The 26291-nt window shown below is 31.7% G+C and overlaps 1 protein-coding gene across 1 annotated transcript; it reads right to left on the bottom strand.

Annotated features, from left to right (window-relative positions):
- Positions 1-13933: 13933 nt before the first annotated feature.
- Positions 13934-15458, bottom strand: LOC141710735 (uncharacterized). The gene is made up of 3 exons (XM_074513269.1): positions 15000-15458; positions 14693-14888; positions 13934-14587 (listed from the first exon to the last, which is right to left on the bottom strand). Exons 1-3 carry the CDS (start codon positions 15372-15374, stop codon positions 14142-14144), a joined length of 1017 nt encoding a protein of 338 aa, XP_074369370.1. The 5' UTR covers positions 15375-15458; the 3' UTR covers positions 13934-14141.
- Positions 15459-26291: the final 10833 nt, after the last annotated feature.

The following is a 26291-nucleotide window of genomic DNA, read 5'->3' as shown; positions in this document are numbered from 1 at the left end:
ATCGGACGTTACGACGGCTATGTTTACGCGATTTCCAATATTTTAAACCATTCAAAACCCATTCCAAATCAACCTCAAATCCAAAATACAACCAACATCCATCCTCATCACATCATAACAACCCCAACCAATTCAATTTAATCATTCATACTTATGCCTAAGCTTAACTTTAATCATACTTAAGTTCTTTTAATCAAAACAACAACATTTACCAATCCAACAACATCCCAAAACTCACTAATCTCTACATACACAATCATCAATCCTCTCATGAATTAAAATACTCATATTATGCTCTTAACATTCAATAACAAAGCTTGGTTAAGAGATTATACCTTCCTTGAAGCTTTTTAACACAACACAAGAGCTTTGAATGCCTAAAGAACCTTGATCCTTGCTTGTATCACCTTAATCTTTCATAAAAATTCAAGAAAACTAAAGTTATTTCTTGAAGGTTACTATTCACCATCTTCTTCCTTGATTTATAGAAAAAGATTGGCTTGGAATTAGAAGCTTAAACTTATAGGAAGTATGTAACTATCCATGGGGAAGCTTAGATAATTACCTTGCTAAATAGTAAGTGGTGGAGCTTGGATCTTCAAATTTTAAGAAAGAAGCCGAGAGTTAGCTTGGGAAGAAAGAGGTTTTTGTGTTTTGTTTGATGAAAATGAAATGATTTGCTTGGTTGGTTGATTTTTTGTGTTGTTTTTGGTTAATGACTTAATTAACCTTGATTTTGTGTGGTTATAATTCAACCACACTTCCTTCCCTTCTATGTCATGCCTACATCACTTTGTGATGTCATCACCCCTCCTTTGTCCTCTTTCTATTGGTTGGATGACATCACCCCCACTAATCCCTTTGATTAGCTTTCTAATTGTTTGCCTAATGACCGCTGATCTGTTATACGGTTCGCTTAACTTTCGTTTTCGTTTATCGTTTGAAGGATCATACCCGGGATCTTATTACTTAGGTTCCCTTAACCTTTCTCAATACATTACATTTCTTTTTATGATCCTCTATCATAATCCTTTAATTTAAATCCTTTTTATCCTGTTACCTTATACTCAATTCTCTCCGTATCTAGTGGATTTCCGGGAAAAATCCAAGTGTTCGGAATTGGATTCTGACGATCTTTACATACACTTATATACCACATAGAGTACTAATAATATCCCATAAGATCAATAACAGAACCCCTACATAGCGTGGCATGAAAAGTTTTCTCGTTCAGCAAAAACACTATTCATAAGGGTTTCAAAATTTCTCAAAAATTGGGGTTATTACACATAGCATTCATAGGCATGGGAGGAATGGCATTCATGTTGGGAAAGTGAGGTGGCACAGACATAGAAGTAGGCATGGCAGATTTGCAATTAAAAGACAAATGATTTACACTACCACACTTGACATAGAATTTTCTAGGAGCATATTTATCAGGTGTGTATATATTGTGTTTGTTAATTCCTACTTTACCATTTCTATTATTTTTCTTTTTAGCCTCTGTTTTCACCTCAATCTTTTCAAGTTTGTCACTTAACTGTTTGACAGTCATGTGACCAACATTACCCTTTCTCCCTTTCTTAACTTGACTCGATTCTCCTGGAACAAAGTTCTTGGAAACAGATCTGTACTTTTCATTCAACTTAACAAGTTTGGCTTTATCGATAGGCTTGCTTACAGCCGACGGATGAGAATTTTCATCAGTCGACGGATAACCCTTTTTGTTATCTGACGGATGACCCTCATCATCCGTCGAGTCTACATCTGTTAGCACTCCATCCACCAAATTTGGTTCTAGTTTCTCCTTGTTCTTTTTCCAGGCTGCATCACAGAAGGACTCGATTCCTTGAACTTTGGTGATTTGAGCATGGACATCTCTAGATGTTCTCCATCCACCTCATGTTCACGCTCGAGCTGCTTCTTCAAAATTTCTTCTTTCTTCAAGGGACTCAGTTAATTCCTCCTTGGCAATCTTAAACTCAATTCTTAATTTTTCAAAATCAATGAACTGAGACTCTAGCACATTATTTCTCTCACTCAAAAATAAATTGTTTTCTTTGATTTTAGCATTTTCTTTAGTAAGAGACTTAAGTGTAACACGCAAATGATATAACTCTGTAGACATTTCATTTATAGCATCATTACACTCAGCTTTAGATAAATGTGCAAGGTTTGTAGTAATTACCTGATTACTTGAAGAACTTGTTTCTGTTTCATCAGACTTAGCCATTAGGGCTAGATTGACATAGCTGACATCTTCATCTTCATCCAGACCATCTGCTGCCCAGTCATTTTCTTGTGTAATGAAAGCCCTGTCCTTTTGTTTGAGCAGCTCAAAGTATTTTTGCTTATAATCCACGGGCTCAAACTTTTTCTTGCTGGAATCTGACTTTCTACACTCATTGGAAAAGTGCCCTGCCAAGCCACATTTGAAAATTTTGAATTTTGATTTATCCACCATGTTTCTATTTGGCTTGGCTGCTCCAAAGTACTTTTTGAACTTGAGCTTGGCAAATCTTCTGGAAAGAAATGCTAAATGTTCATCAATGTCTTTCATGTCATCTTGGCTCAAAGAATCTTCACTTTCTACTGCAAGCCCCTTGCCCTTGTTTTCACAGACCCTTGAAGTTGACTCAACAGCTTTCATCTTTATCTCCTTCTCTTTCTCTCACTCAGCAACTAGTGCAATGGACCCTCCTTTCTTTTTTCCTCTCTCCATCCTCTCATCTTGCTCTATTTCAAGCTCATAAGTTTTCAGGATGCCATACAGTCTTTCCAAAGTAAACTCCTTATAATCTTGTGAGTTTCTCAATGAGACTATCATTGGTTTCCATTCCTTTGGAAGAAATCTAAGGAATTTCAGATTGGAGTCTTTTGTCTGATAGACCCTTCCATGCAACTTTAAAGCATTTAGCAGTTTTTGAAACCTACTAAAAATGTCAGTGAGAGACTCACTTTCTTCATTATAAAAATGCTCATATTGCTGAATCAGTAGCTACATCTTGTTTTCTCTAACTTGCTCAGTGCCATCACAGATGATCTGTATTGTATCCCAAACATCCTTGGCAGTTTTGCAGTTGATAATGTTATCAAACATATCACCATCAACTCCATTAAACAGGATATTCATGGCCTTTTTTATCCTTCCTGACTTGTTCAATATCAGGATCAGACCATTCATGCCTTGGCTTGGGGACAGATGGCTCATTTCCAGTTGCAGCTCTCATTGGTACATGAGGGCCTCTTTCTATGCAGTCCACATAGGCCTCATCTTGAGAAAGTAAATGAAGATGCATCTTTACCTTCCAATGATGGTAATTGTCTTTATCTGTTAGATGTGTTTCACAGGGATCGCTAACGTGGCTCTAAATACAACTGCAATCGGTCGAATATAGGAGTGTCCAGTAAAATATTATTATTATTATTATTATTATTATTATTATTATTATTATTATTGTTGTTGTTAATCCCTTAACAATGTAACAAGAATTACAGAAGGGGGGTTGCATGGAATTCTTGAAACTTTTTCTTGAATAAAAATGTTCTAACTCAGATATATATATAAGTGTGAATTGATTAGCAGAATGCAGAATTGTTACTTGAAATGAATCAAAACACAAGTAATTAAAAATAAGAGTCTTTAAAAACTTTCTGGTGGATTTGAATGATTCCACCAGAGATATATAATATATATCGAGAGAACTCTGTGTGCAAAAAGCTCACAGCTGCTTACAAATGAACAACTAAGAATACAGAGAAATACTGAGAATTTAGCTTACAAATGTTTCTCTCTTGGTTGCTTGGTTTCTTAGTTAGTTGTTCTATTTGCTACTTCTTGGTTTATATATCACCAAGATTACAAAGTAATAAGACAAGATACTAAAAACAAAAATTATCGAGTCTATTACAATGCTACTTCATTACTTTATTCCAGCATCTTTGAATATCTTCATGATAGCATGGAAATGGCAATGCTTCTTTATTCTTGAAAACCCAGTTGAATAGGCTACCACATTCCATTTGTATACACTCAACGCATGTGACTGTGTTGTCACTGTCAATAGATATTTGAATTCTTTATCCGTCGGGTTCATGATCATCCGTCGAATTAATGATCATCTGTCGGGTAGCAATCAGGCACTAGACTTTATTTCATATATGCAGAATTACAAGACATCATTTATGTACAATTAATCAATCTATTTTGCATTTCTAGTTAAAGTCAACATGACTTAAGTACTACTACAGATTCTAAACAATGTGTATGCAGAAACGTGCTACAGACTTATTGTTACATAAGATACTCACTCGATGGATAATAAGTCATCATCCGTCGGGACTAAAATTAGTCATCCGTCCGGACTATAATCATTATCCGTCGAGTGCTACAATTTTCAATAAGTAAAATCTACCAAGGTGTTTTGTTCATGAAATCATCAAGTACACAACACATACAAAACAATTATTATTATTATTATTATTGTTATTATTATTATTATTATATTTATTTACATTTTATAGGAGTGTCCATTAGTTATAATTATTAAAATATTACTATTATTATTATTATTGTATAATTAGTTACTATTCTAAATTTAAAAATTTATTTTTGATAGCTCACTATTTTAATTATACTTTATTTGATAAAATAGGAACGCTCTATTGTTTAAATGTTTTTAAAATTTTGCATATAATAGTTTTTCTTAGCCATTTTAACATTGTACGGTTCGACCATTCAATATATATATTTTCAGTGATGTAATAGTATTTTTAGAAAAAATAAAATGTATTTGATTTGTTTTTTTAACAGCCAACCAGTAGTTTAACAAATACTTCTAACTATTGTTTGGTCTCATATTGATGTTACGATATTTTTAAAAATATTAATGAACGATTCAACAGTACGGATGTCAAGATCTATATATTTTAGTGATATGACAAAAACTTTAGAATAAATTAAGTATATTTGGTTTGCTTTTTTAATTGTCAACTAATAGTTTGACCAGTACTTCTAACTAGTATTTAATCTCATATTGATGTTTCTATTTTTTTTTAAAATTATTAATGAATGATCCAACTGTACGGATGTCAAAATCTATATATTTTAGTGATATGACAAAAATTTTAGAATAAAATAAGTATATTTGGTTTGCTTTTTTAACAGTCAACTAGTAATTTGACCCGTACTTTTAACTAGTGTTTAATCCCATATTGTTATAGCGATTTTTCTAAAACTATTAATGAATGATCCAACCGTATGGATGTCAAGATCTATATATTTTAGTGATATGACAAAATTCTTAGAAAAAAAATATATTTGGTTTGTTTTTTCAACGGTCAACTAGTAATTTGACTAGTACTTCTAATTAGTTTAATCCCATATTGATGTTGCGATTTTTTTAAAAATATTAATGAAAGATCCAACCATACGGATGTCAAGATATATATATATATATATATTTTAGGGATATGACAGAAATTTTATAAAAATTAAATATATTTGTTTTGCTTTTTTAACGGTCAACCAGTAGTTTGACTAGTACTTCTAACTAGTGTTTGGTCCAATATTGATGTTGCGATTTTTTTAAAATATTAATAAGTGATCCAACCGTACGGATGTCAAGATCTATATATTTTAGTGATATGACAAAAATATTAGAAAAAAATAAGTATATTTGGTTTGCTTTTTTAATTGTCAACTAGTAGTTTGACCAGTACTACTAACTAGTGTTTAATCACATATTGATGTTTCTATTTTTTTTAAAAAATATTAATGAATGATTCAACTGTACGGATGTCAAGATCTATATATTTTAGTGATATGACAAAAAAATTAGAATAAAATAAGTATATTTGGTTTGCTTTTTTAAACAGTCAACTAGTAATTTCACCCGTAATTTTAACTAGTGTTTAATCCCATATTGTTGTTGGGATTTTTTTATAAATATTAATGAATGATCCAACCGTATGGATGTCAAGATCTATATATTTTAGTGATATGGCAAAAATATTATAAAAAAAATAAATATATCTGGTTTGCTTTTTCAACAGTCAACTAGTAATTAGACTAGTACTTTTAACTAGTTCAATCCCATATTGAAATTGCAATATTTTTAAAAAATATTAATGAATGATCCGACCATAAGGATATCAAGATCTATATATTTTAGTGATATGACAAAAAAATTAGAAAAAAATAAATATATTTGGTTTATTTTTTTAACAATCAACTAGTAGTTTGACTAGTACTTCTAACTAGTGTTTGGTCCAATATTGATGTTGTGATTTTTAAAAAATATTAATGAATGATCCAACCGTATGGATGTCAAGATATATATATAAATTAGTGATATGAAAAAAACCTTAGAAAAAAATAAATATGTTTGGTTTGCATTTTTTAATATTCAAATTACTTAATTTTTTCTGTACACTTTTAATTTTTGATAATTTTCAAATCCGTATGGTTGGATTATAACTTAAAACAAATACAAAATAAATTGAAACTCAAACTATAATTATTACTTGAACCATTAATATCTAACTACGATCTCTAATTATTACTCAAACCATATATCAAAGCACTTTTATAAATCGAAATATCAGTATGAGACTAAACACTAGTAAGAAATACTGGTCAAACTCAGTGTTCTAAAAAGCGGGAATCGGAATTGTTCGGTGGAGGGACCTTTCAGTGATTAATCGGATAATCGGTGATTAATCGGATTGATTAATCGGAGCATTAATCGGAAGAAATTTATTTTATAAATAATAAAAAATAATTCTATTTAAATGTCATTAACCTTCAATACGATTTACAAAAATAAAATCACATATCATTAATTCAGTATTGATGTTTTAATAGTAAGATTTATTAAAAAAAACTACCATCATGAGTCCATAATTGATATTTAAGTAATTTATACTAATTAATTACTACTGACTACTCACTAATATTATTTGATAATTAGAAATTACTACGTACAAATTCAAATCTTAAGATTTTAAATTACTACCTACTTGATATTTAAGTGATAATTATTGAATAAATTTAGAATACCTCAAAATTGTGAATCTATCGAGTAAGCAAGTTGAGTATTGAGATTTGAGAATAATTCATTAGGGATTTGTATAAAGGATTTAGAGATATACGAATATACGATTATTTCTGTGTGTAAAAGAGTCAATATGTGTATATATTATTATCATTATTAATTATTAAATGTTAAATGTTAATGATTATTTTTAAAAAAACTTATTATTTTTAAAAAAAAAAATTATTAATTTCAAACTTTGACCGATTCGGCCGGTTTTTTCCGAACTACCCGACTTTTGACAGGATTTTTCAAAAAATCGTACTTTGACCCGATTAACGATTAATCGAGACGGGAACCGTCCGAACTCCGATAAATCGGCCGATTAATCGGCCGATTTTTAGAACACTGGTCAAACTACTTTAGTGTTAGGATCTCACCCCCTAAATTCAATTTGTAAAAAAAGTTAAAATTTAAATATTCAAATTACTTACATTTTTCCGTAAACTTTTTTTTGACAATTTTCAAATCCGTATGGCTGGATTACAATTTAAAACAAATACAAAATAAATTGAAATTCAAACTATAATTATTAATTGAACCATAAATATCTAACTACCATAATAATCTTTTTTGCAAGAGCTAAAATATAAATTTCGTGTAAAATTTATTCTATATTTTTTTCAGAAATTTTCCGCCATTTTTAAAATTCGAAGTCGACCGAAATCGGTTGAATTTAGTACAAAATTCGTTGGCGGGAAAATTCCCTCCATTTTTTGGTAAGGCCAAATTCGATCGGATGCAGTTGAGTTTAGGAGCACGGCTAAACTCAACCGTATACGGTTGCATATAAATACGGTTGTATTTATTCGGTTGTAATTAGTAAGGCTAAATTCGACCGAATGCGGTTGAATTTAGGAGCACGTCTAAACTCAACCGTATACGGTTGCATATAAATATAGTTGTATTTATTCGGTTGTAATTAGTACTCCCTCCGTCCCTTTCAAATGTTTACATTTTTTAGAGAGTGCCTGACACGCATTTTAAGGTGCATATAAAGTATAGTTCTGTAATTTTTTTTTACAATTTTATTTTTCTGAATAAAAATTAAAATATTCAACTTTTATTCAGAAAAAGAAAATTGTAAAAATAAGTTACATAACTATACTTTTTATGCACCTTAAAATACGTGCCGGAAACTTACTCAGAATTGTAAACAATTGGAAGGGACTGAGGGAGTACTAAATACGACCGCAATGCGGATGAATTTATCTGCACCCTTAAATTCAACGGAAAATGGTTGAATTTGATGTCGGTTGTATTTGTGTGGTTGTATTTAGTCTTGTTTTCTTGTAGTGTTCGTTCATAAGATAATTATACCAGTCGTTTCACAAAAACAAAACTAATATGTTACAATTCTATAACAAGTAAAACAATGTTGAACTAGAATTATTGTGGAAATTTTCATATCTGATTCGATTCATTTTAACTACATAATTATTCTTTGTAGGTACCAATTTAATATTTAATATTAAAATATTAATTCCAATCAGTGTTTCGTACGATAAATACTAATTCGATATTTTAATATGTTTCGCACGTGTTATCAACTATCTATATTAATAGCGAAATCATGTTTAATTAGAATACAAAATTACCAAATCGTGTCACTCATTAGAAAAAAAATATATGACTATTTTTAAAATTTTATATTATTAAATCTCTACTAACACAAATTGACTTCTATTCTCTATATATTTTATTTTCACACTAATTTTTATTTGTTAGTGTTCATCAAGCGTCGATTTACTTTTAAATAATCGTATTAGTAAAAGTTAACATGTTAGATTAATATAACAAGTAAAATAATTATATGCATAACTAGAAATATAACTAGATTTATTAGCCATATTATTCAAAAAAAGAATTATACGGTGAATTTTTTATAATTACACTTACTTCAATTTTTTTAACTACATAATTTAATAACATCTATTTATTTATTTTAATCTGTATTTCGCACGGATTATTATGAGATTTAATTTTATGCAAATAATAATTTGATATAATTTTTAATCTCGGGTTCGAGTGACACATATATATGTGCGAGAACTAAAAAATAATTGACAGTAATAATACAACAAACAAAAATTGTTAAGTGTATAAGATAATACCCAAGGTCATGTTTGTATTCACATGAGACTTATCCACAAACCGAATAACAATAATATATGTATATGCATAGAAATATACATAAAATCATAGAGGCACACAACTATACATCAAAATAGTAAGAAAAATTCTACAACTGAAGCCGCTGCAAATCACTAGAAACAGCCTCAACTACTTGAATTTGGCGTCTCCAAGCAGCCCTATCTAAAGTCACGTCACTTGTGAGATTTAAAGCCTCCATATCCAAACTTAATTGATCAGCCCAAGTCCTACGTGGTCTCCCTCTTTTTCTCTTTCCCCGTACCGATATGCTTTCAACCCTTCTAACCGAGCATATGTACTTAAAATGATTTGTCAACGGAACTCTTTCTTTAGCAATACAAACTACAATATCCGCCTCATTAATTTCGCCACTAAAATTAGCCTAAAGATATTCAATCTTAGAACGACTCAAACACAAACCATTAACCTCCAATAATTCATGCCACTGCTCTAAATGCACATTAACCTCACTCCTAGTTTCTGCTATCAATACTATATCATCAGCAAAAAAAACATACACCAGGGCACATTAGTTTGAACATCACGAGTGATCACATCTAAAATAATAATAAATTACAATGGATTTAACAGTGATTCTCGATGAAGTCCAATATCAACCGGAAAAAAGCAAGTATCTTCTATTGGCGTTCGAAAATATGTCCCTATCTCCGAATACATATCTTGTATCGTGCGTAAATATATTTGGGGAACCCCTTTAGCTTCTAAACACCTCCAAATAATAGCTCTCCGTACACTATCATAAACTTTTTCAAGATTGATAAACATCGTATGAAGATCTTTATGACGTTCCCAATATTTTTTCCATGAGACATCAAATCAGATATATAGCCTCAATTGTTGATCGACCAGGCATAAAATCAAATTGATTTGTCGAGATATCGACTACCATTCGAATCTTGAACTCAATAACATGCTCCCAAAGTTTCATTATATGACTAAATAATTTAATATTAAGATAATTACTACAATTTTGAGCATACCCTTTGTTTTTATAGAGAGGTATCACAACAGTAGATCGTCAATGACTTTGACTTGTCAACAACTGTATATCGGGTTCTTCCAAATAATATCATACATCAATCGGTATCTCATCCAAACTTATTTTCTTACCCTTAGCCATCATACTTTAAAAGTGGTAAGTAATATATTTTTATATGATATAATATTTTAAAGGGTTTAAGAGTATTAAAAAATTAATTTTTTATTATTGAACTTGATATGAGAATCATAAATTATTTCAATGTTATTTAAAGTTTGTATAGAAATTTTGTTTAAATTAAAAACGGTCAAATCCAAATACGAATTTTATATTAACATGAATTTAAATATAAAAGTGAATATTGCATAATACATAATGCGTAATTGAATTAAAGTTTAAATTATTATCCAAATTAAAATTTGGACATTAAACCTAAAAAATGGACTATCCTTGATTATAATATATCTATACTATACTATTATAAGCAGAACACCCTCTATTCGGTAGTCGGTTGCTCAGTACAGTTATTTGGTACGACAAATAACAACCGTCAGATCTAAAGTTAGATAGACGAGGACCATTGGATGTAATAATAAATATTATTATATTAATATTAAACTGCTCTCATGTATTCAGGTTTCGAACTCCGTCAACAGCTTATTATATTTAAACTTTTATATTCTTTATTTTAACAATTTCTACAGGTTCAGGGCTCGAGTCCCGTAAACAACATATTATATTATATTATTTATTTTCAGTTAAGTCTCAAATTATCACAAAACATCCTGTATTTGGTAGTCAGTTGTTCGGTACAGTCGTGTGATACGACAAATAACAACCGCCAGATCTAAAGTCAGATAGATGGGAACCGTTGGATGCAATAATAAAATAATATTATATTAACATTTAAGCTGCTCTCATGGATCAAGAGTTCGAACCCTGTCAACAACTTATTATATTTAAACTTTTATATTCTTTATTTTAACAATTTCCATAGGTCAGGGCTTGAATCCCATGAACAACATATTATATTATATTATTTATTTTTAGTCAAGTCTCAAATTATCACATAACATTTATTATTAAAACTTATTATCTTCTTCAATTTATCTTTCAACTATTGAAAATATATATCAAAATATAATAATTTTAAGATATAATTATATTATTAAAAATCATTTATGTGTTAAAAGCAATACGTATATCGCACGGGTAATAAATTAGTATATATATATATATATAAAAGTTTATTTTTTTCCAATTCTAAAATGAAAGCAAGAGGTAACTTTAAAAGTATTTTCCTTTCTCAATAGTCTTCACTTGCTACCTCTTTGTTCAGGTTTTCACTAGTTAGGCTGCTCTACTGGTGGTCTCGTGCCACTTGATTTAACATGGCCACTGGTTTTTTAAATCTGTCCCCATTCACCAACAGATGCATGGATCTGTTTTACGTAGTTATTTTGATTTGTGCGGATACTTTTTAGTCAAACTTCCGTTTCTTTTTCCAAAGCGTACAGTCCAAATTTGCTGCCACCTTCTTCGTGCATTCTTATCTTATACTAGTAATAATATACCTCAGCCGGTGCATGTCCTCACCAATATTGGATATACTTGTGTGTTATTTTAACTTTTTCTGAGCCGGATAAAATTCAGATAGGTATATTTTACATTCTCAATATTAATATTTCAATAATCCCAATTGTTGCTTCAATCAGCAAACTAGCTAGCACCATGCTTAAATTTGGTTTGCAAATAGTATTAAGTCTTAATGATTTTTGACTTTTAAAGTATAAAGTGTTATATCTATCAGTTTTAAATATTTGAACTCGTATTATTTAATTTTCAGGGTATGAGATTTCATATTTTTTAACCTTTTTTACAGTTACCAGTTATAAATCAGAGGGGCAAAAATGACATTTTACCCTCTTTCGAGTTGTACCTTTTAGGTTAAAAGGTACATTTCTTATATCTCGAGGGTTAAAAGTTACACCAAAATATACTTTAAGGGCTAATAAATATATAAGAATTATTTTATGTAATTTATAATTTTTTTTGTATAAGCTAGTTTATACCTCAAGTTGTGAAAGCTTACTAAGGTGGAAACAAAACTTAAGGTCTACTCGTAGGCGGGTGCGCGTTTGGAATCTCTCGAGTTTGAACTCTCTTATATTCGGAATTCAGCTAGTGTATTAAGAGAATCTTTTCTTTCTCTTCTTCTAAAAAATTATGTACTTCATCGAATAGAAGAGATTCTGGAAAATATAAAGCTTTCGGAACATGCTAGGGATATAATTGAAAAGATTGATAGGTTAACGAGTGCAAATGTTGGAAATTTATTGGCTCCTGCTGAATGGGATCAGAGAAAAGCGGTGCAAGAAAAGGACCTCATGTGAATACCCGAAAAGAAGAGACAACTCATTCAAATCAAGAAAACGAATCAACTAGAAAGTATGATGATATCAAAGTAAGTTTTGTGCGCTGACTGAAAAAATGAGATGCTTGAACAATTACTGATGAAGCGGAATAATCTTGTTAAGCGATAAAAATCTTGGATAATCTCTAAAGGCTTTCACTGATGTGAATCTCTACAACAAAAGGTTGAAAATGTTGAAACATTTTGTGAATCACTTTCTACTAATCTGTAAGAATCTTGAAAGAGAACATTCGGCCTTGAGGCTGCTATTCAATCGGTTATCAATGAAAAGGAGTATCTTTCCCCAAGTTTAGAGACTCTTACCCGTTTACTCGTGATAACAGTATAGTTTCACTGAAGGGAGATGTGTTTTAATTGAAAAACGGTAAACTGCATAATGAAATGACTGAGTTAAAAGATAAGTTAGAAGTGATGCAAGTTCTAGAACAGTATGATCACCATGTTAACAGTGAGATAAGAATATTACAGGATTTTATCGGTGATTGTATTTCAGGAAAATGAGTTAGGAGAACATAATTTAGAAATGACCAATATTGAGTATTTGGAGCAGTTACTTAAAAACCTTGTACAGAAGAACACGGACCTTTATGCACAGGAGATTAAAATTAACGGTTAGTCTTGACGAACATATCTCTGCGATGGATACTCTAACCTTTGGTGAGTGTCTGAGAGAAATGCTGAGAACGAGAAAGTAGTCAGTTTGAACATGTAGTTGGCTGAAATTACGTGAGAACTGGAACATGTAAAAGATGCTATAGCAATTTATACAAAAAGACATATATGTAAGAACTATTTTATGAAAAAAAACTAGCTTATACAAAAAAATTATAAATTTTATAAAATAATTCTTACTTATCTATTGGTCCTTAAAGTATATTATGCTATATTTTTTCAATTTGAGAAATATATTTTTTAAAGTATAACTCGGAAGGTAAATATCTTTTTTACCCTCCAATTTTGACAGATAATGATAAAAAGGGTTAAAAAATATGAAATCTCGTATCTTAGGATTAAAAGACACGAGTTCAAACATTTAAACTAAAGCCATATACTTTAAACGTCGCCTTATATTAAATTACTCCGGTACATTGCACCGAGTACAGACACACACAACCACATGTACTCTTAGGTGCCCGGTTGAATATAGTCCGGTTAATGTGAATAAAATTCTAACAGAATTTTCTTCTCATTCCTGTTAAATGTGTTAAAATGTCCCTTCGTCACCCTACGTTGATATTAAGTGTGATGAGGGCCAATCCAATTTCGCAAAACCAGTTCCATTACTAATTGGCAAGCAGCAGAAGTAAAGTTTCTGACATATCCTTGTACTTGACTGAAACATTATTACAAACTCTAGCAAAATTAAGGCCACATACCAGATCCTCCAAAAGAAAAATACAGATCAGAAGGTTAAATTTAAACTATGAGAGAAGAGAAATGTAGACTAAGCTATGATCTCCTAACAACATCTAGTACTAAAATTAGTGGAAAATTGACAAGATAAACCAGATGGGCCTTTGGTGCCAATATTCCTAGCCTTCACTTTTGGAGGTTCCCAGTTAGTCCTAGTTTTTGTAGTAGTAGCAGAGCCTGTAGTATTATCAAGACTGGTTTTGTATTTGGACTGCATGAAAGTAATAGTTCTCCACGGGGGGATGTAAATATTATTGTCTCTAAAAGATTGTTTAGCAGCGGAGCAAAGGAGAGTTATGACTTTGTTAAGCTTGTGAGAATCTCCAACAAAGAGTATTGGCACACTTCCCAAGAGCTTCATGTAAGCTGCTGTTGGTCTTGCAACTTCAAACTGTGACTTGAAATCTATGTCCACTATTAGCCTTGTCTTTGATCCATCACCATTCATCATATCTCTACTGTTTGGAGTAACACCTATGTATTCATATTCTCCTGCAAACCCCAAAATTAAAAATTAAAAATAAATAAAAATCAGGTATGGACTAGTGGAGATATATATTTTCGGACTTGTAAGTCGAAATTCGATGTTAGACGTACCAGCGGGACAGTCTGTAGTTGTAACCCAAGAGGTATGGCATAAGGAAGCATTATAACCATCCAGTTGGAGTCTCCTTACAAGCCACTCCTTGGAGCTACTTGTTGTATTTGCAACCATAGATTTGCTATGTCTCATATACTTGAGTACATCTTCAGTGACCTGATTCTCGACAGCAGTTAAACTTTTAAGTACCTCCTACAAATAGCCACACACATAGTTACAACTAACAATCACATGCCATAGAAAAATGAAAAGAATAACATAAGAGGAAACATGCAAATTGTATGGTATATCTGAACTAAATACCTGCAAAAATGAAGTGATGGATTGGTAATGAGAGGGATTGAGTGAGGAAGGATATAAAAGGGGTGGGGATGAATATGATTCTATGTAATCATCAACCATTTCAAACAACTTTTCTTCCTCTAAACTTCCCATATGGTTATATTTATAAAACTCCAAGCTATGATTTCTCAGGCCTTTGTTATGTATATAGACAAAGGATCGATGAGTAGCCTTGTGATAAGGAAGGGCACTTTTGGATGTACTACGGGGCCGCTGGCAGCTGGAGGCATGGGACACATGTGGTGTCAGGTGTGTACTATATGATCTGTAAGTTACTATGTTAGTACAGGAAAAACAAAACACAAAATGATAGTTACTCCACTGTAAAACAATCATTAACCAGTGTGTGTTTAAATTCAGAAATTTCTTTAGTAGAGTAGTATATATTCTATTCACCGGTCTTCTTGATTATATTGAAAACATTATCCATTATGCTATGTACTAACAGGTGCAGGATATATATATAACATATATATATTTTATGTTTGTGGGCGTGTGTTGATTCTATGTGTGCGTGTGTTAAACGGTGGGCATATGATTTGCATGGCACACAGGATTATCCAGATCTCATTCTGTTTTTTTCTTTTTTATTTTTAAAAGTCCCTGGATCAATCAGTTTCTCATAAGGATAATGTAACTGCCGACGCCAACGCGTGCATCTCTAATTTTTTATAAATTAAATTACTATAACAACTTGTTAAGAGAATATGAACTTTTAAACTCATTGTTAGTATGAAAAGAGTTGGGGTCTGGTCCTTTGTCCCAGCTGTACCTATTTTTTTGTTAATAAAATTTTTATTATATACACCCTCTATTTTTTATTGTATGATGTTTGACTTTTCTGCACATATTTCTAAGTGATTTGATCGCATATTTAAAATTTTCTTTTTGTAAATTAAAGTTTTAGTTATATACTTTTATTAAAAAAAAATAAAAAATTATTATTTTAACTATGCGATCAAAGCACTTAGGAGCACAAAAGTCAAATGTCATGTAACAAAAAACTGAGGGGTATAAATTACATAGATTATCATGCAACGAATTGATAACATAAGTTTACATCTCATATATGATTTTAATATTTCAACCCATATATTATTCGAATTTTGTGTAATTTTTTCAAATTTGGTTCATAAGATTCAATTTGCTATTATTTAAACTGGCATGTACAATTATATTATATTCCTGCTTGAATGTAATCCTGGTATTGTTAGTAAAACTAATAAATACATTTTATTTCATGTCAAATTACACTTTAAGGGTTGTCCAGTGTGAACATAAATACTTTTATGCATTGGTCACTTACTTTCATCTAATCTATAGTCTTTATCGATAAGAGAAATCATTTTTAATTTAGTATCAAATTACCAAATTTTGGTACTTGATATAAATTGACATTTATTATCTATAGATTTTGTTTTTAGTACTTACCTGAAACAAGTTGAAAGAATGCCCAAAATATACCAGTTTTCAGTTTCTAGTACCCAAAATATTCGTGCGCAAGTTCCGCCCTAAATATTCACAGATTACGCATTGCACATATGCGTATTCAGACTTTTAAAAAAATGTAAAGAACACGCATTACAAGAATGCGTGTTTTGTTTTTGAATTTAGTTAGAATACGCATCTTGAAGATGCGTATTCGCTAAAAAATAAAAAATAACCCCGCATTCTCTATATGCGTGTTCTTTACAAATTTAAAAAAAATAGAATTCGCATGTGAGCAATGCGTATTCATTGGGTATTTAGGGGGAACCCCCGCCAATCAGCATTTTGGACAAATCTCCCCAAATGGTGGGTATTTTGGTTTTTCACCCATACAAGTTGACTTAAATTCTTTATAAACTTTGTATTTAACACAAATCGACTTTAATTGTAAATTTTATTTTCTTTTTAGTTAGTGTTCATCCAATCGTTTATTTACTTCATAAAATAAAAATATTTTTAAAATGATTTATAAATTATATTAAAAATTTATAAAGTTACGTTAAATTAAGTAAAATAACTTATATATATTTTTAATTTTAGAAAAAGTACAAACTATTAAGTAATACTAACACGAATTGACTTATATTATATGTACACTTTATTTATTTATAAATTATATAAAAAATTTATTAATTTACGTTAAATTAAGTAAAATAAGATATATTTACTTTTATTTTGAAAAACTACTAACTACAAAGTAAACTATTAACACAAATTGACTTCTATTATCTGTAAACTTTATTTTCTATAGCATTATTTTAGAAATAATTAAGTAATAGCAAATGACTTTAGTAACATTTATTAACTTTTAAACCGAAAATTATTGATTTAACGATCGTATTTATTATTGTCCATTACAACGTTTATTTACTTTAAATTAAAAAAAACATATTTTAATAGTAACAGATTTATAGGTTGTATTTAGATTATATTAAGTAATATTAAATTAAGTTTAATAACATCTATTTACTTTGAATTTGTAAATTAATTTTTATCGATAATTAAGTAATATTAAATAAACTATATTGAAAAGGCTAATTATAAGATAATTATCAAATTATATTAATTAATATTAAATTATCTAAATAACAGATATTTGGTTTATAAGATAGAGATACAATTCATTTCACAAAAATAAAACTAATATGTTAGATTTCTATATCAGGTAAAACGATGCAAAACTAGAATTATAGTGGAAAATTTCATAACTGATTCGATTATTTTTAACCAAATAACTATTTTTTGCAAGTAACTATTCAATATCTGATATTAATATATTAATTTTAATTCGTAGTTTCGCATGGATTATGAATAATTCTCTACAAATATTAATTCGATATTTTTAGTCTCGGACCCATGTTTCGCACGGGTTATCAACTATCTGTATTAATAAGCGTCCCAAATCTTGGCACTCAGTGGAAAATTACAAAACTATTTTTAAAATTTTATGTAATAAAATCTCAACCGACAAAAATTAACTTCTACTCTCTATAAATTTTATTTTTCTTCAATTTTTATTTGTTGTTGAACATCCAAGCGTTGGTTTACTTTAAAATAATCGTATCAGTAAGTTAACATGTCAGATTTATATAAGTAAGTAATTAGGTGCATGCATAACTAGAATTATATGGTGAAATTTTGGAGTTATACTTAAATTCGATTTTTTAACTACATATTTTAATAGCATTTTATATATTATACTTAGATCTGTATTTTGCACGGATTATGAATTTCAGTTTTATGCAAATAATAATGTGATATTATTATTTTTAATTTTGGACCCGTGTTTCGCACGGGTTACCAACTAGTATAAATTAAATGACTATTTATTATTGATAATGATTTTAATATCACACAATCCATTATAATTAATAAATGAGAGTCTATAAGAATTTGTGCCAAGGTCCCCGGTAAAAAAAATCCATTCTATGAGAAATTGTCCTAGGATTAAAGGCAAAGTACCTTGAATATAAAATTTTGGGACTAAACAACTTGTTGAAACCTAGGAGTGAGCAAACAACCGCACAAACCGCAAAAACCGCCCGCATCGCACCAAACCACACCGCAAAATGCGGTTTTTAATTTTCGTGGTGCGGTTGCGGTTTGAATTTTTAATAAACCGCGCGGTGCGGGTTGTGGTTTTAAATTTCTGAAATGCGGTTCAAACCGTACCGTACCGCAATATTTAATATATTATATATATATACATACTTATATTCCTATCGGATAACATAAAGAACCATTTTATGTTTTTAGTTAAACTGAATTTCACCAGATGACCATAGCATCCTTATTGAGTTAGAATGATATGTTAAATTCATTAAGGAATTCAAATGGACCACACAATCTTCTCACAAATAAAAAAGAGACTACATAATCTCTTGTCTGTATTTCTTCACTAAGAAAACCAAAATCCAAGTATTTATACTAGTGAACTAAGATGTTGCATTCTGATTGACTAAAACTATTTTCAAAAATTTAATTAAATTTAAATTTTGTATTTATTTAACTTTTTTGAACTTGTAAAGTATAAACCGCAATGAACCGCACCACATTTTTGTGGTGTGGTTTATGCGGTTTTCGAGGATACACGGTGCGGTTGCGGTTTGGAAATTTGAGCAAACCGCATGTGCGGTTTGGTTTGCGGTTTGAGGAAAAAACCGCACCGCCCGCACCGCGCTCACCCCTATTGAAACCTCAACATCGATGTCACACACGATTACAAAGAGTACACCATGTGAACTTTTTGGCATCCAGCGAGAGGTATAACTATAAAAGATCTGAAACTAGGTTTGTTCTTCTTTCAATTTTATCATATTGATGGCATGGAATGGGTCTTAAACGGAGGGCCTTGGAATTTTGATGGTGCTATGATTATCCTTAGTAAAATCGGTGCAGGGGAGGATCCTTTGGAGGTTCCATTATTCTATTTACAGTTATGGATTCAGCTTTTTGATGTTCCATCAGGGTTCATGACGGAGGTAGCGGGGAAGCAACTTGGTAATATCTTTGGTTTGTTTATCTCTTACGATCCCAACAACAATACTAGTATCTGGCGGGAATGTATGCGAATAAGAATTATTGTCGATATAAGGCAACCATTAAAACGAAAAAAAAAAAGATATGCAGGAAAAATGGTCTGGAGTGCATTGTTCAATGTAAGTACGAGAGACTTGAAGACTTCTGCTTTGTATGTGGTCTGGTTACCCATATAGAATGTTTCTGTAATAAAAAGTATAGTTCAAATTTTGAGGATGAAGCGAGGGAATGGGGAACATGGCTTCATGCTCCGGCGAAGAGATCGTTGGAGCAAGATCGGAGTAAGTTTCTCAGGGACGAAAAAGATGTTGTATGGGACGCAAAATACCTAAATTCAAATAATTATCAACATGTTTAAGAGGATTATTTGAAGCAAGTAATTCAAGCTAATTTTCAGGGCCGCATTTCTAGTAACGCATTATCCAGAGAGAATAATCAGGGATTTAGTTCCAGAAATAAAGATATGGTGGGTTTAGCGACATATTTTAAGAATTTTATTGGGCCTTCTGAGGAGGAATTGATTGGGCTTAACCTTAAGGAGAGTGACAAAAAAAGAGGCCCGAATATTAGTTCGTTTATGAAAATAGAAGATAATAAGAGTGGAGTTCTTTTAGAAACTGGTCTTTTTTATGTTGATTGTCCAGTCTTTTCAACTAATGATCTGGCTACGCTTGCAAGGCAAGCTAGCCATTTCCAATGAATCTTCTAAGTTGGAACTGTCGAGGTTTGGGTTCCCCTCGTACAGTTCGAGTTTTGAGTGACCTCATTAAGGTTCATAAACCCGACTTTCTTTTTCTTTCTGAAACAATTTCTTTTGCAAATAAAATTGAAGAGCTTAGATTTAAATATAATTATGCTCATTTCTTTTCAGTAGATAGGGTAGGTCGTAGTGGTGGCTTGGCGATTTTTCAGAAAACTAATGTGAAGTGCGAAGTTACTATTTATTCTCGTAATCATGTGAATGTTATTTTTTTTTGAAAAAGGCTATGATGCGTGGTCTCTTACTTGTTTCTATGGTTTTCCTGAGAGATCTCATAGGAAAAACTCTTGGGACCTTATTCGAACTTTGGCTGGTATGACTCGGTTGTCGTGGTCAATTATTGGATATTTCAATAATTTGTTTATAGCAGCGGATAAATGGGGAGGTGCTTCTTGTCCACAATCTCTTATGACAGGTTTTCAGGATGCGATAGATGACTCTTTGTTAGTTGAGCTTGATCTCCAGGGTGGGAAATACACATGGGAGAAGTCTCGGGGAACAGCTGACTGGGTTAAGGAACATTTAAACAGGGTGTTCTCGTTGCGTTCTTGGTTGCTCATATTTCCGCTTAGTAAGCTCTCGGTTATACATGTTCCCGTTTCTGATCATGTTCTTATCTTGTCAGACTTGTATAGTGTGTCTTTCTCGCGGAAGCATTTCAGGTTCCAATTTGAGAACAAATGGTTACAGAAACCAGAATTTCACAAGGAAACTACTGACTTTTGGCTGGCTCTCCCTCCCTCGCACATTCTTCCGAAATTAATTTCAATTTCGAATTTTATGGCTCGGTGGGGGAGGAATTTTTTTCAAAATTTTATGGATAAGGTTAAAAACATAAGGAGGTAATTGTTAAGTTGGTGGATCGTGTCAACAATATAGGGGTGAAGATGTATTTCAAAGAGAAGGGGAAGTTGCACGAGCTTCTTATTCATGAGAAAGTGTATTGGAAGCAACGAGCTAAGGTCTTTTGGTTAACCGAAGGTGATGCGAATACAAAGTTTTTTCACGCTTCAGTCTCTGCTAGGAAAAAGACAAATCATATATCTTTCTTAGAAATAGATAATGGTTGTCGAGTAGATGATTTGGAAGGAATGTGAGGGGTGGTCAAAGAGTATTTTGTTCACATTTTTAAAGGAGATCAACATGTCCCGAATGCATAATTTTTTTAGGAACAAGCTTGTGTGACAGATGCTCATAATCATTTATTGGTGGCTGATTTATCCTTTGTGGAGTTTACCAATGCCGTAAAACAGATGCATCTGGATAAGGCAAGTGGTCCGGACGGTCTAAACCCAGCTTTTTCAGAATTTCTGGCTTGTTTTAGGGAAGGAAGTTTTTACTTATTGCAAAGATTGGTTATCTTCTAACTCTCTTCCAGCGAATCTCAATGATACAAATGTTGTTCTTATTCCTAAAAAAGAGAATGCCTGTCGAATGAAAGATATCCGGCCTATAGCTTTGTGCAATGTTCTGTATAAGATATTGTCTAAAGTTTTAGTGAATCGGTTGAAACGTATTCTCCTTAATATTATCACTGAGAATTAATGTGCTTATTGCGTATCAATGATAATGTGCTTATTGCGTTTGAACTTATCCATCATATGAAGCAGCCGAAAAGAGGGAGTGATGGTGAAGTAGTGTTAAAGCTGGACATCTCGAAGGCATATAACAGAGTAGATTGGGGTTATCTGTGACGCCGTCAATCTCGGGATTAGGAAATAAGGACCCACACACCTTTAAACTAAGAATAAATAAGCATAAACCCCGATTAACTAATAACAAGATCAAACATGATTAAGTTTGAGACAAGATTACCACTACCAACCAGATAATATATATTACAACTCAAAATAATCTTTAATATACACAATCAATTTTGACTTGGAACCGACAGATAACCCATTGTATCTTTACAAACTTTCCAACTAAGCGCTTGCTCACACACATCCTGTACTACCTGCTCTGGCATCTGGAAGCCTACAACACGTAGGGCCACCAGGTACGCTCTTACGAGCAGTGCGCCTAAGTCTGGCCATCCTCTTGCTTAACTGCCATGGTTAGAACAGAGCATAATATATGAGTATAAAACTCAGCAAGTAACTAAATGACAGTTCTATGATGCAATAATCAACATTTATCCACAATTACTCTCAAGGCGTTCTATTTTAAATCTCTAGGTGGCAGATTTCTATCTTCGGGCTATGAAGGGGGTTATGAAGAAGTAGTTGGGCTTTCAAGAATCAAGTTTCAAGATAGGGCGAAAGCCGACATTCATCACAAATCATTAACAGGATCTCAAGGATCTTTCAAGTGGAAAGCAAGAATTTATTCAACTTTGGGAATCAATTATATGATCGATAACAATATCAGAATAAGAATCAGGGTTCACAAGCTGTTTGCTAAACAATATCATAATCAACTCATTTCAAATCATTATAAACCATTTCATTTTCAAGAAAGCAATTTGCTAAAGCAATGTATTCAATATCTTTTTATAAAGTGATAGGGAACCCTTGATTGGACTACTTTAACTTTCAAATAATAATACGGGTGATCAGCCCGTACCGACCTCCATCTGGTCGTTAAGGTACCTACGGCATAATTTCAGCCTTAAACTGGACTAGCCACGCTAGTCTCTTATATGATTGGACTAATCCCACTAGTCTCTTGTGTCTCAATCCTATCCATCAGGAATTCATTTGGAAAACCTTGTGTTGGAAAAGAAATGTTTTACTGAGTTCATTTTATCATTACCAAGAATATGAAATCATTCAGACTCTTTCAATTTCAAGAATTCAAAGGAATTGAATGAATCGAAGTAATCAAAGATCAATACTATGGTCGAGATCAAATGATAATCAAAGTACGTAGGTTAGGGAATCAGAACAGTCTTAGAAATCATTACAGAATAAAGTATACAAAGGAAAGATATAGGTTAATCAAAACAATACGCAAGGGAGTTCACAAGGGTTTTTATAAGGTTAACAAGAATTCAAGGTATCTAAAAGAATCAATAGGTAATCAAGGTATGAATCAATAGGTTTACAGTAAGGGTTTAAACAATAATCAAATCAAGTCGTTACAATAAAACTATCAGGGTGTTTCAAGGAACCAATAACAGGTATGGTACAAGAATCAATATCAAGGTTCAAGAATCAATAACGGGTTATCACAAGTGTTGTAAAAGATCAATATTTTATCATGGTATCATCAATATCCTTTCAATATACATCTTATACAAGTAGGCAGAGTTACTTGCCTGAATTCGCTTTCCTGCTTTACAAAGGTTGAACTACTGCCACCTAGAACACCTTTCCCTTTCCTAACCTGAATGCCTTCACGCTCTGAATCTACAATCCAAAATCAAAACCCTAATTAGATTCCCATTCGACATTCCCTGAATGTTTAACAATTACCCCTTATCCCAATACCCTAAGAGTATATATACTCGATCATATTCACATAGCACGCTTATACAATATACTCGTATACTTCAAATCAAATAGTCATTGAATCACATATTGCGACGCAACTATAACACTTAGCATACAATCCTTATACCCAAAATATATACTTGAGTTATAATAACGGTTGTACAAACCTATATCAAAATGACTCAATCCTTCCTTTTATTCCACATAATTCGAATCAAAACCAACAAATAAACCAAATAATTCTTAGTAATCTTACATGCATTCACTTAGTAAAATCTTAGGATCAAATCAACCTCTTTTACACCCTTAACCATTCGGCTATAACACAAAACACAATCAAAAATCAAACAATTACATGCAAGTGCCAATATCACATATAACTTGAGATCAAACCAACACTCATCCTTTTAAATCATTTTTAACTTAATTAGTTACATGCAAAGTTATAACTTGACATGCATTTGCCATTTCTTTTAAAATTGAATCAAAATCATCTCTACAATCAATTTAATCACACAATTAAAACCTAAACATGGTTGATCATTCACTTTAACATATAATTCAACTTAATTTCTTAAAAACAAGCAAGAACACTCGAAAATTCCAAGAACTACAACATGCATTCATCACTTTGGATTCTCAAACCACAACTTAATCTATTTATTTAACAATTTCTAAAAATAATCAACAATAAACCAATTACATCAACAAAAATCAACTTAATCTTTAAAAATCAAGAACCATTCGGGTTTCAAGCAAAACAACACATGCAACTTTTGAAAATCAAGTTTTAATAATTTAGAGTTCAGTTTGTACATCATTACTCACCATCGGTTCACCGGAGTTCATCACCGGTGGTGGTGGTTTCACGGTGGTGCCCCCATTCGGGGGTTTTCAACCTTAAAACCTTCGATTACCAACCAAAAAACACAGCAACCCTCTCATGCAATACACAATCATCACAGAAATTACAGTCAAGCATTCGAAAAGAGCAAGAACTCGGCACTCGGCACTCGGCTCAAAACCGACCTAACGCGCGCACACACACTCGCATGCAAGCATAAACACACACATGCACAAGATTTGAAGCTCATATATGGAACAAGGATGAGGATTCATGGAAGATTTCAAAAAAAAATATATATATATATATAGAGAGAGAGAGAGGGGGGGGAGAGAGAGAGAGAGAGAGAGAGAGAGAGGAGAGAAAGTGAGAGAAGAGAGAGAGTGACGGGTGGAGAAAGAAAAGAAAAGGGGGGAAGAAGGTGGTATTATATAATGAAAAAACAGGGGCATTTTAGTAATTAATAAATCCTTCTTTTCTTTATTCTCCTTTTTCTATTCTAAACTCAAAAACGAATTTAAATATTAATTAGCTCTCTCAGGATGAATGAAAATGTCACCAATAACAATTTTAGAATAAAGATCTCGAAATTATCTTTTCATCCATATTTTTAAAAATAATTTTTGAGCGAACGGTTGATTTAATACGGATTTTACAAGATTATGCTGAAAATAACATTTTAACTCCATAAAATTATTTTAAAATATACCGATCACGAAATAAATCCATATATCATTTTTGTAAAGTCTCTAGAACTATTTCGAAGATAAAAAATAAATTTCACGCATTGAACATACTCGGATAATTTTACAAAAATATATAGAGGTTCAATAAACCTTATTTTAAATCAAATAAATCCCTTAAAATCATTTAAAAATAACCAGAGCACATAATCAAGCGTATTTTCAAGTAATAGCAAGTATTCATATATCACGACTCATATCATACACATTCGATCGTAAGAATTCCCCTTTTAAATTAATAACCACTTTTCGCCTAACGGGTCGCGTCATGTCTAATGGCCCGATGCTGAGCGTTTTCAATTACGCTTCTCAATCATTCTCTTTATATCAACTAACATATCACTGGAATATAATACTCACTTACACATTCCTATTTCACACAATAACACATAGTTCACATTTAAATACCTTAATCTCTTTTTAAGACAGGTTTTGTTCTACCTGACGGCCCGATAACACAGCTTATTCCCCTAAGCTGACTCATCAAACTGGAACGTGTCATTTTACGTTCCCAGTTACTAATATACAATAAAGACAATTAACCAACAAAATCATTTAACCCTTTATTTAATCACATAATTTATAATTACACCACAGAATTATACTTTATTCACTTAATCACGTCACGAAATTCCCAGTCGCTACAATCTACCCTCCTTAAAAGGTTTTTGTCCCCAGAATCTAGTCTAAGAAAATAGATGGGGATACTTTTCTTGCATTTCGCTCTCTAATTCCCAAGTTGATTCCTCTATTACAGGATTTCTCCACAACACTCTAACTAGAGGTACGACTTTATTTCTGAGTGTCTTCTCTTTTCGATCTAAGATTTGAAGTGGTTGTTCCACATAAGACAAATCTTGTTGTATTTCCAATGGTTCCAATTCGATCACGTGGCTTGTATCAGCATTATATTTCTTTAGAAGAGCAATGTGAAGCACGTTATAA

Source organism: Apium graveolens, chromosome 3 (assembly GCF_009905375.1).
Source record: "Apium graveolens cultivar Ventura chromosome 3, ASM990537v1, whole genome shotgun sequence".
In the NCBI taxonomy this organism is placed as follows: domain Eukaryota; kingdom Viridiplantae; phylum Streptophyta; class Magnoliopsida; order Apiales; family Apiaceae; genus Apium; species Apium graveolens.
The sequence above is the reverse complement of the archived record's forward strand: the minus strand, read 5'-3'. Positions and strand labels throughout refer to the sequence as shown.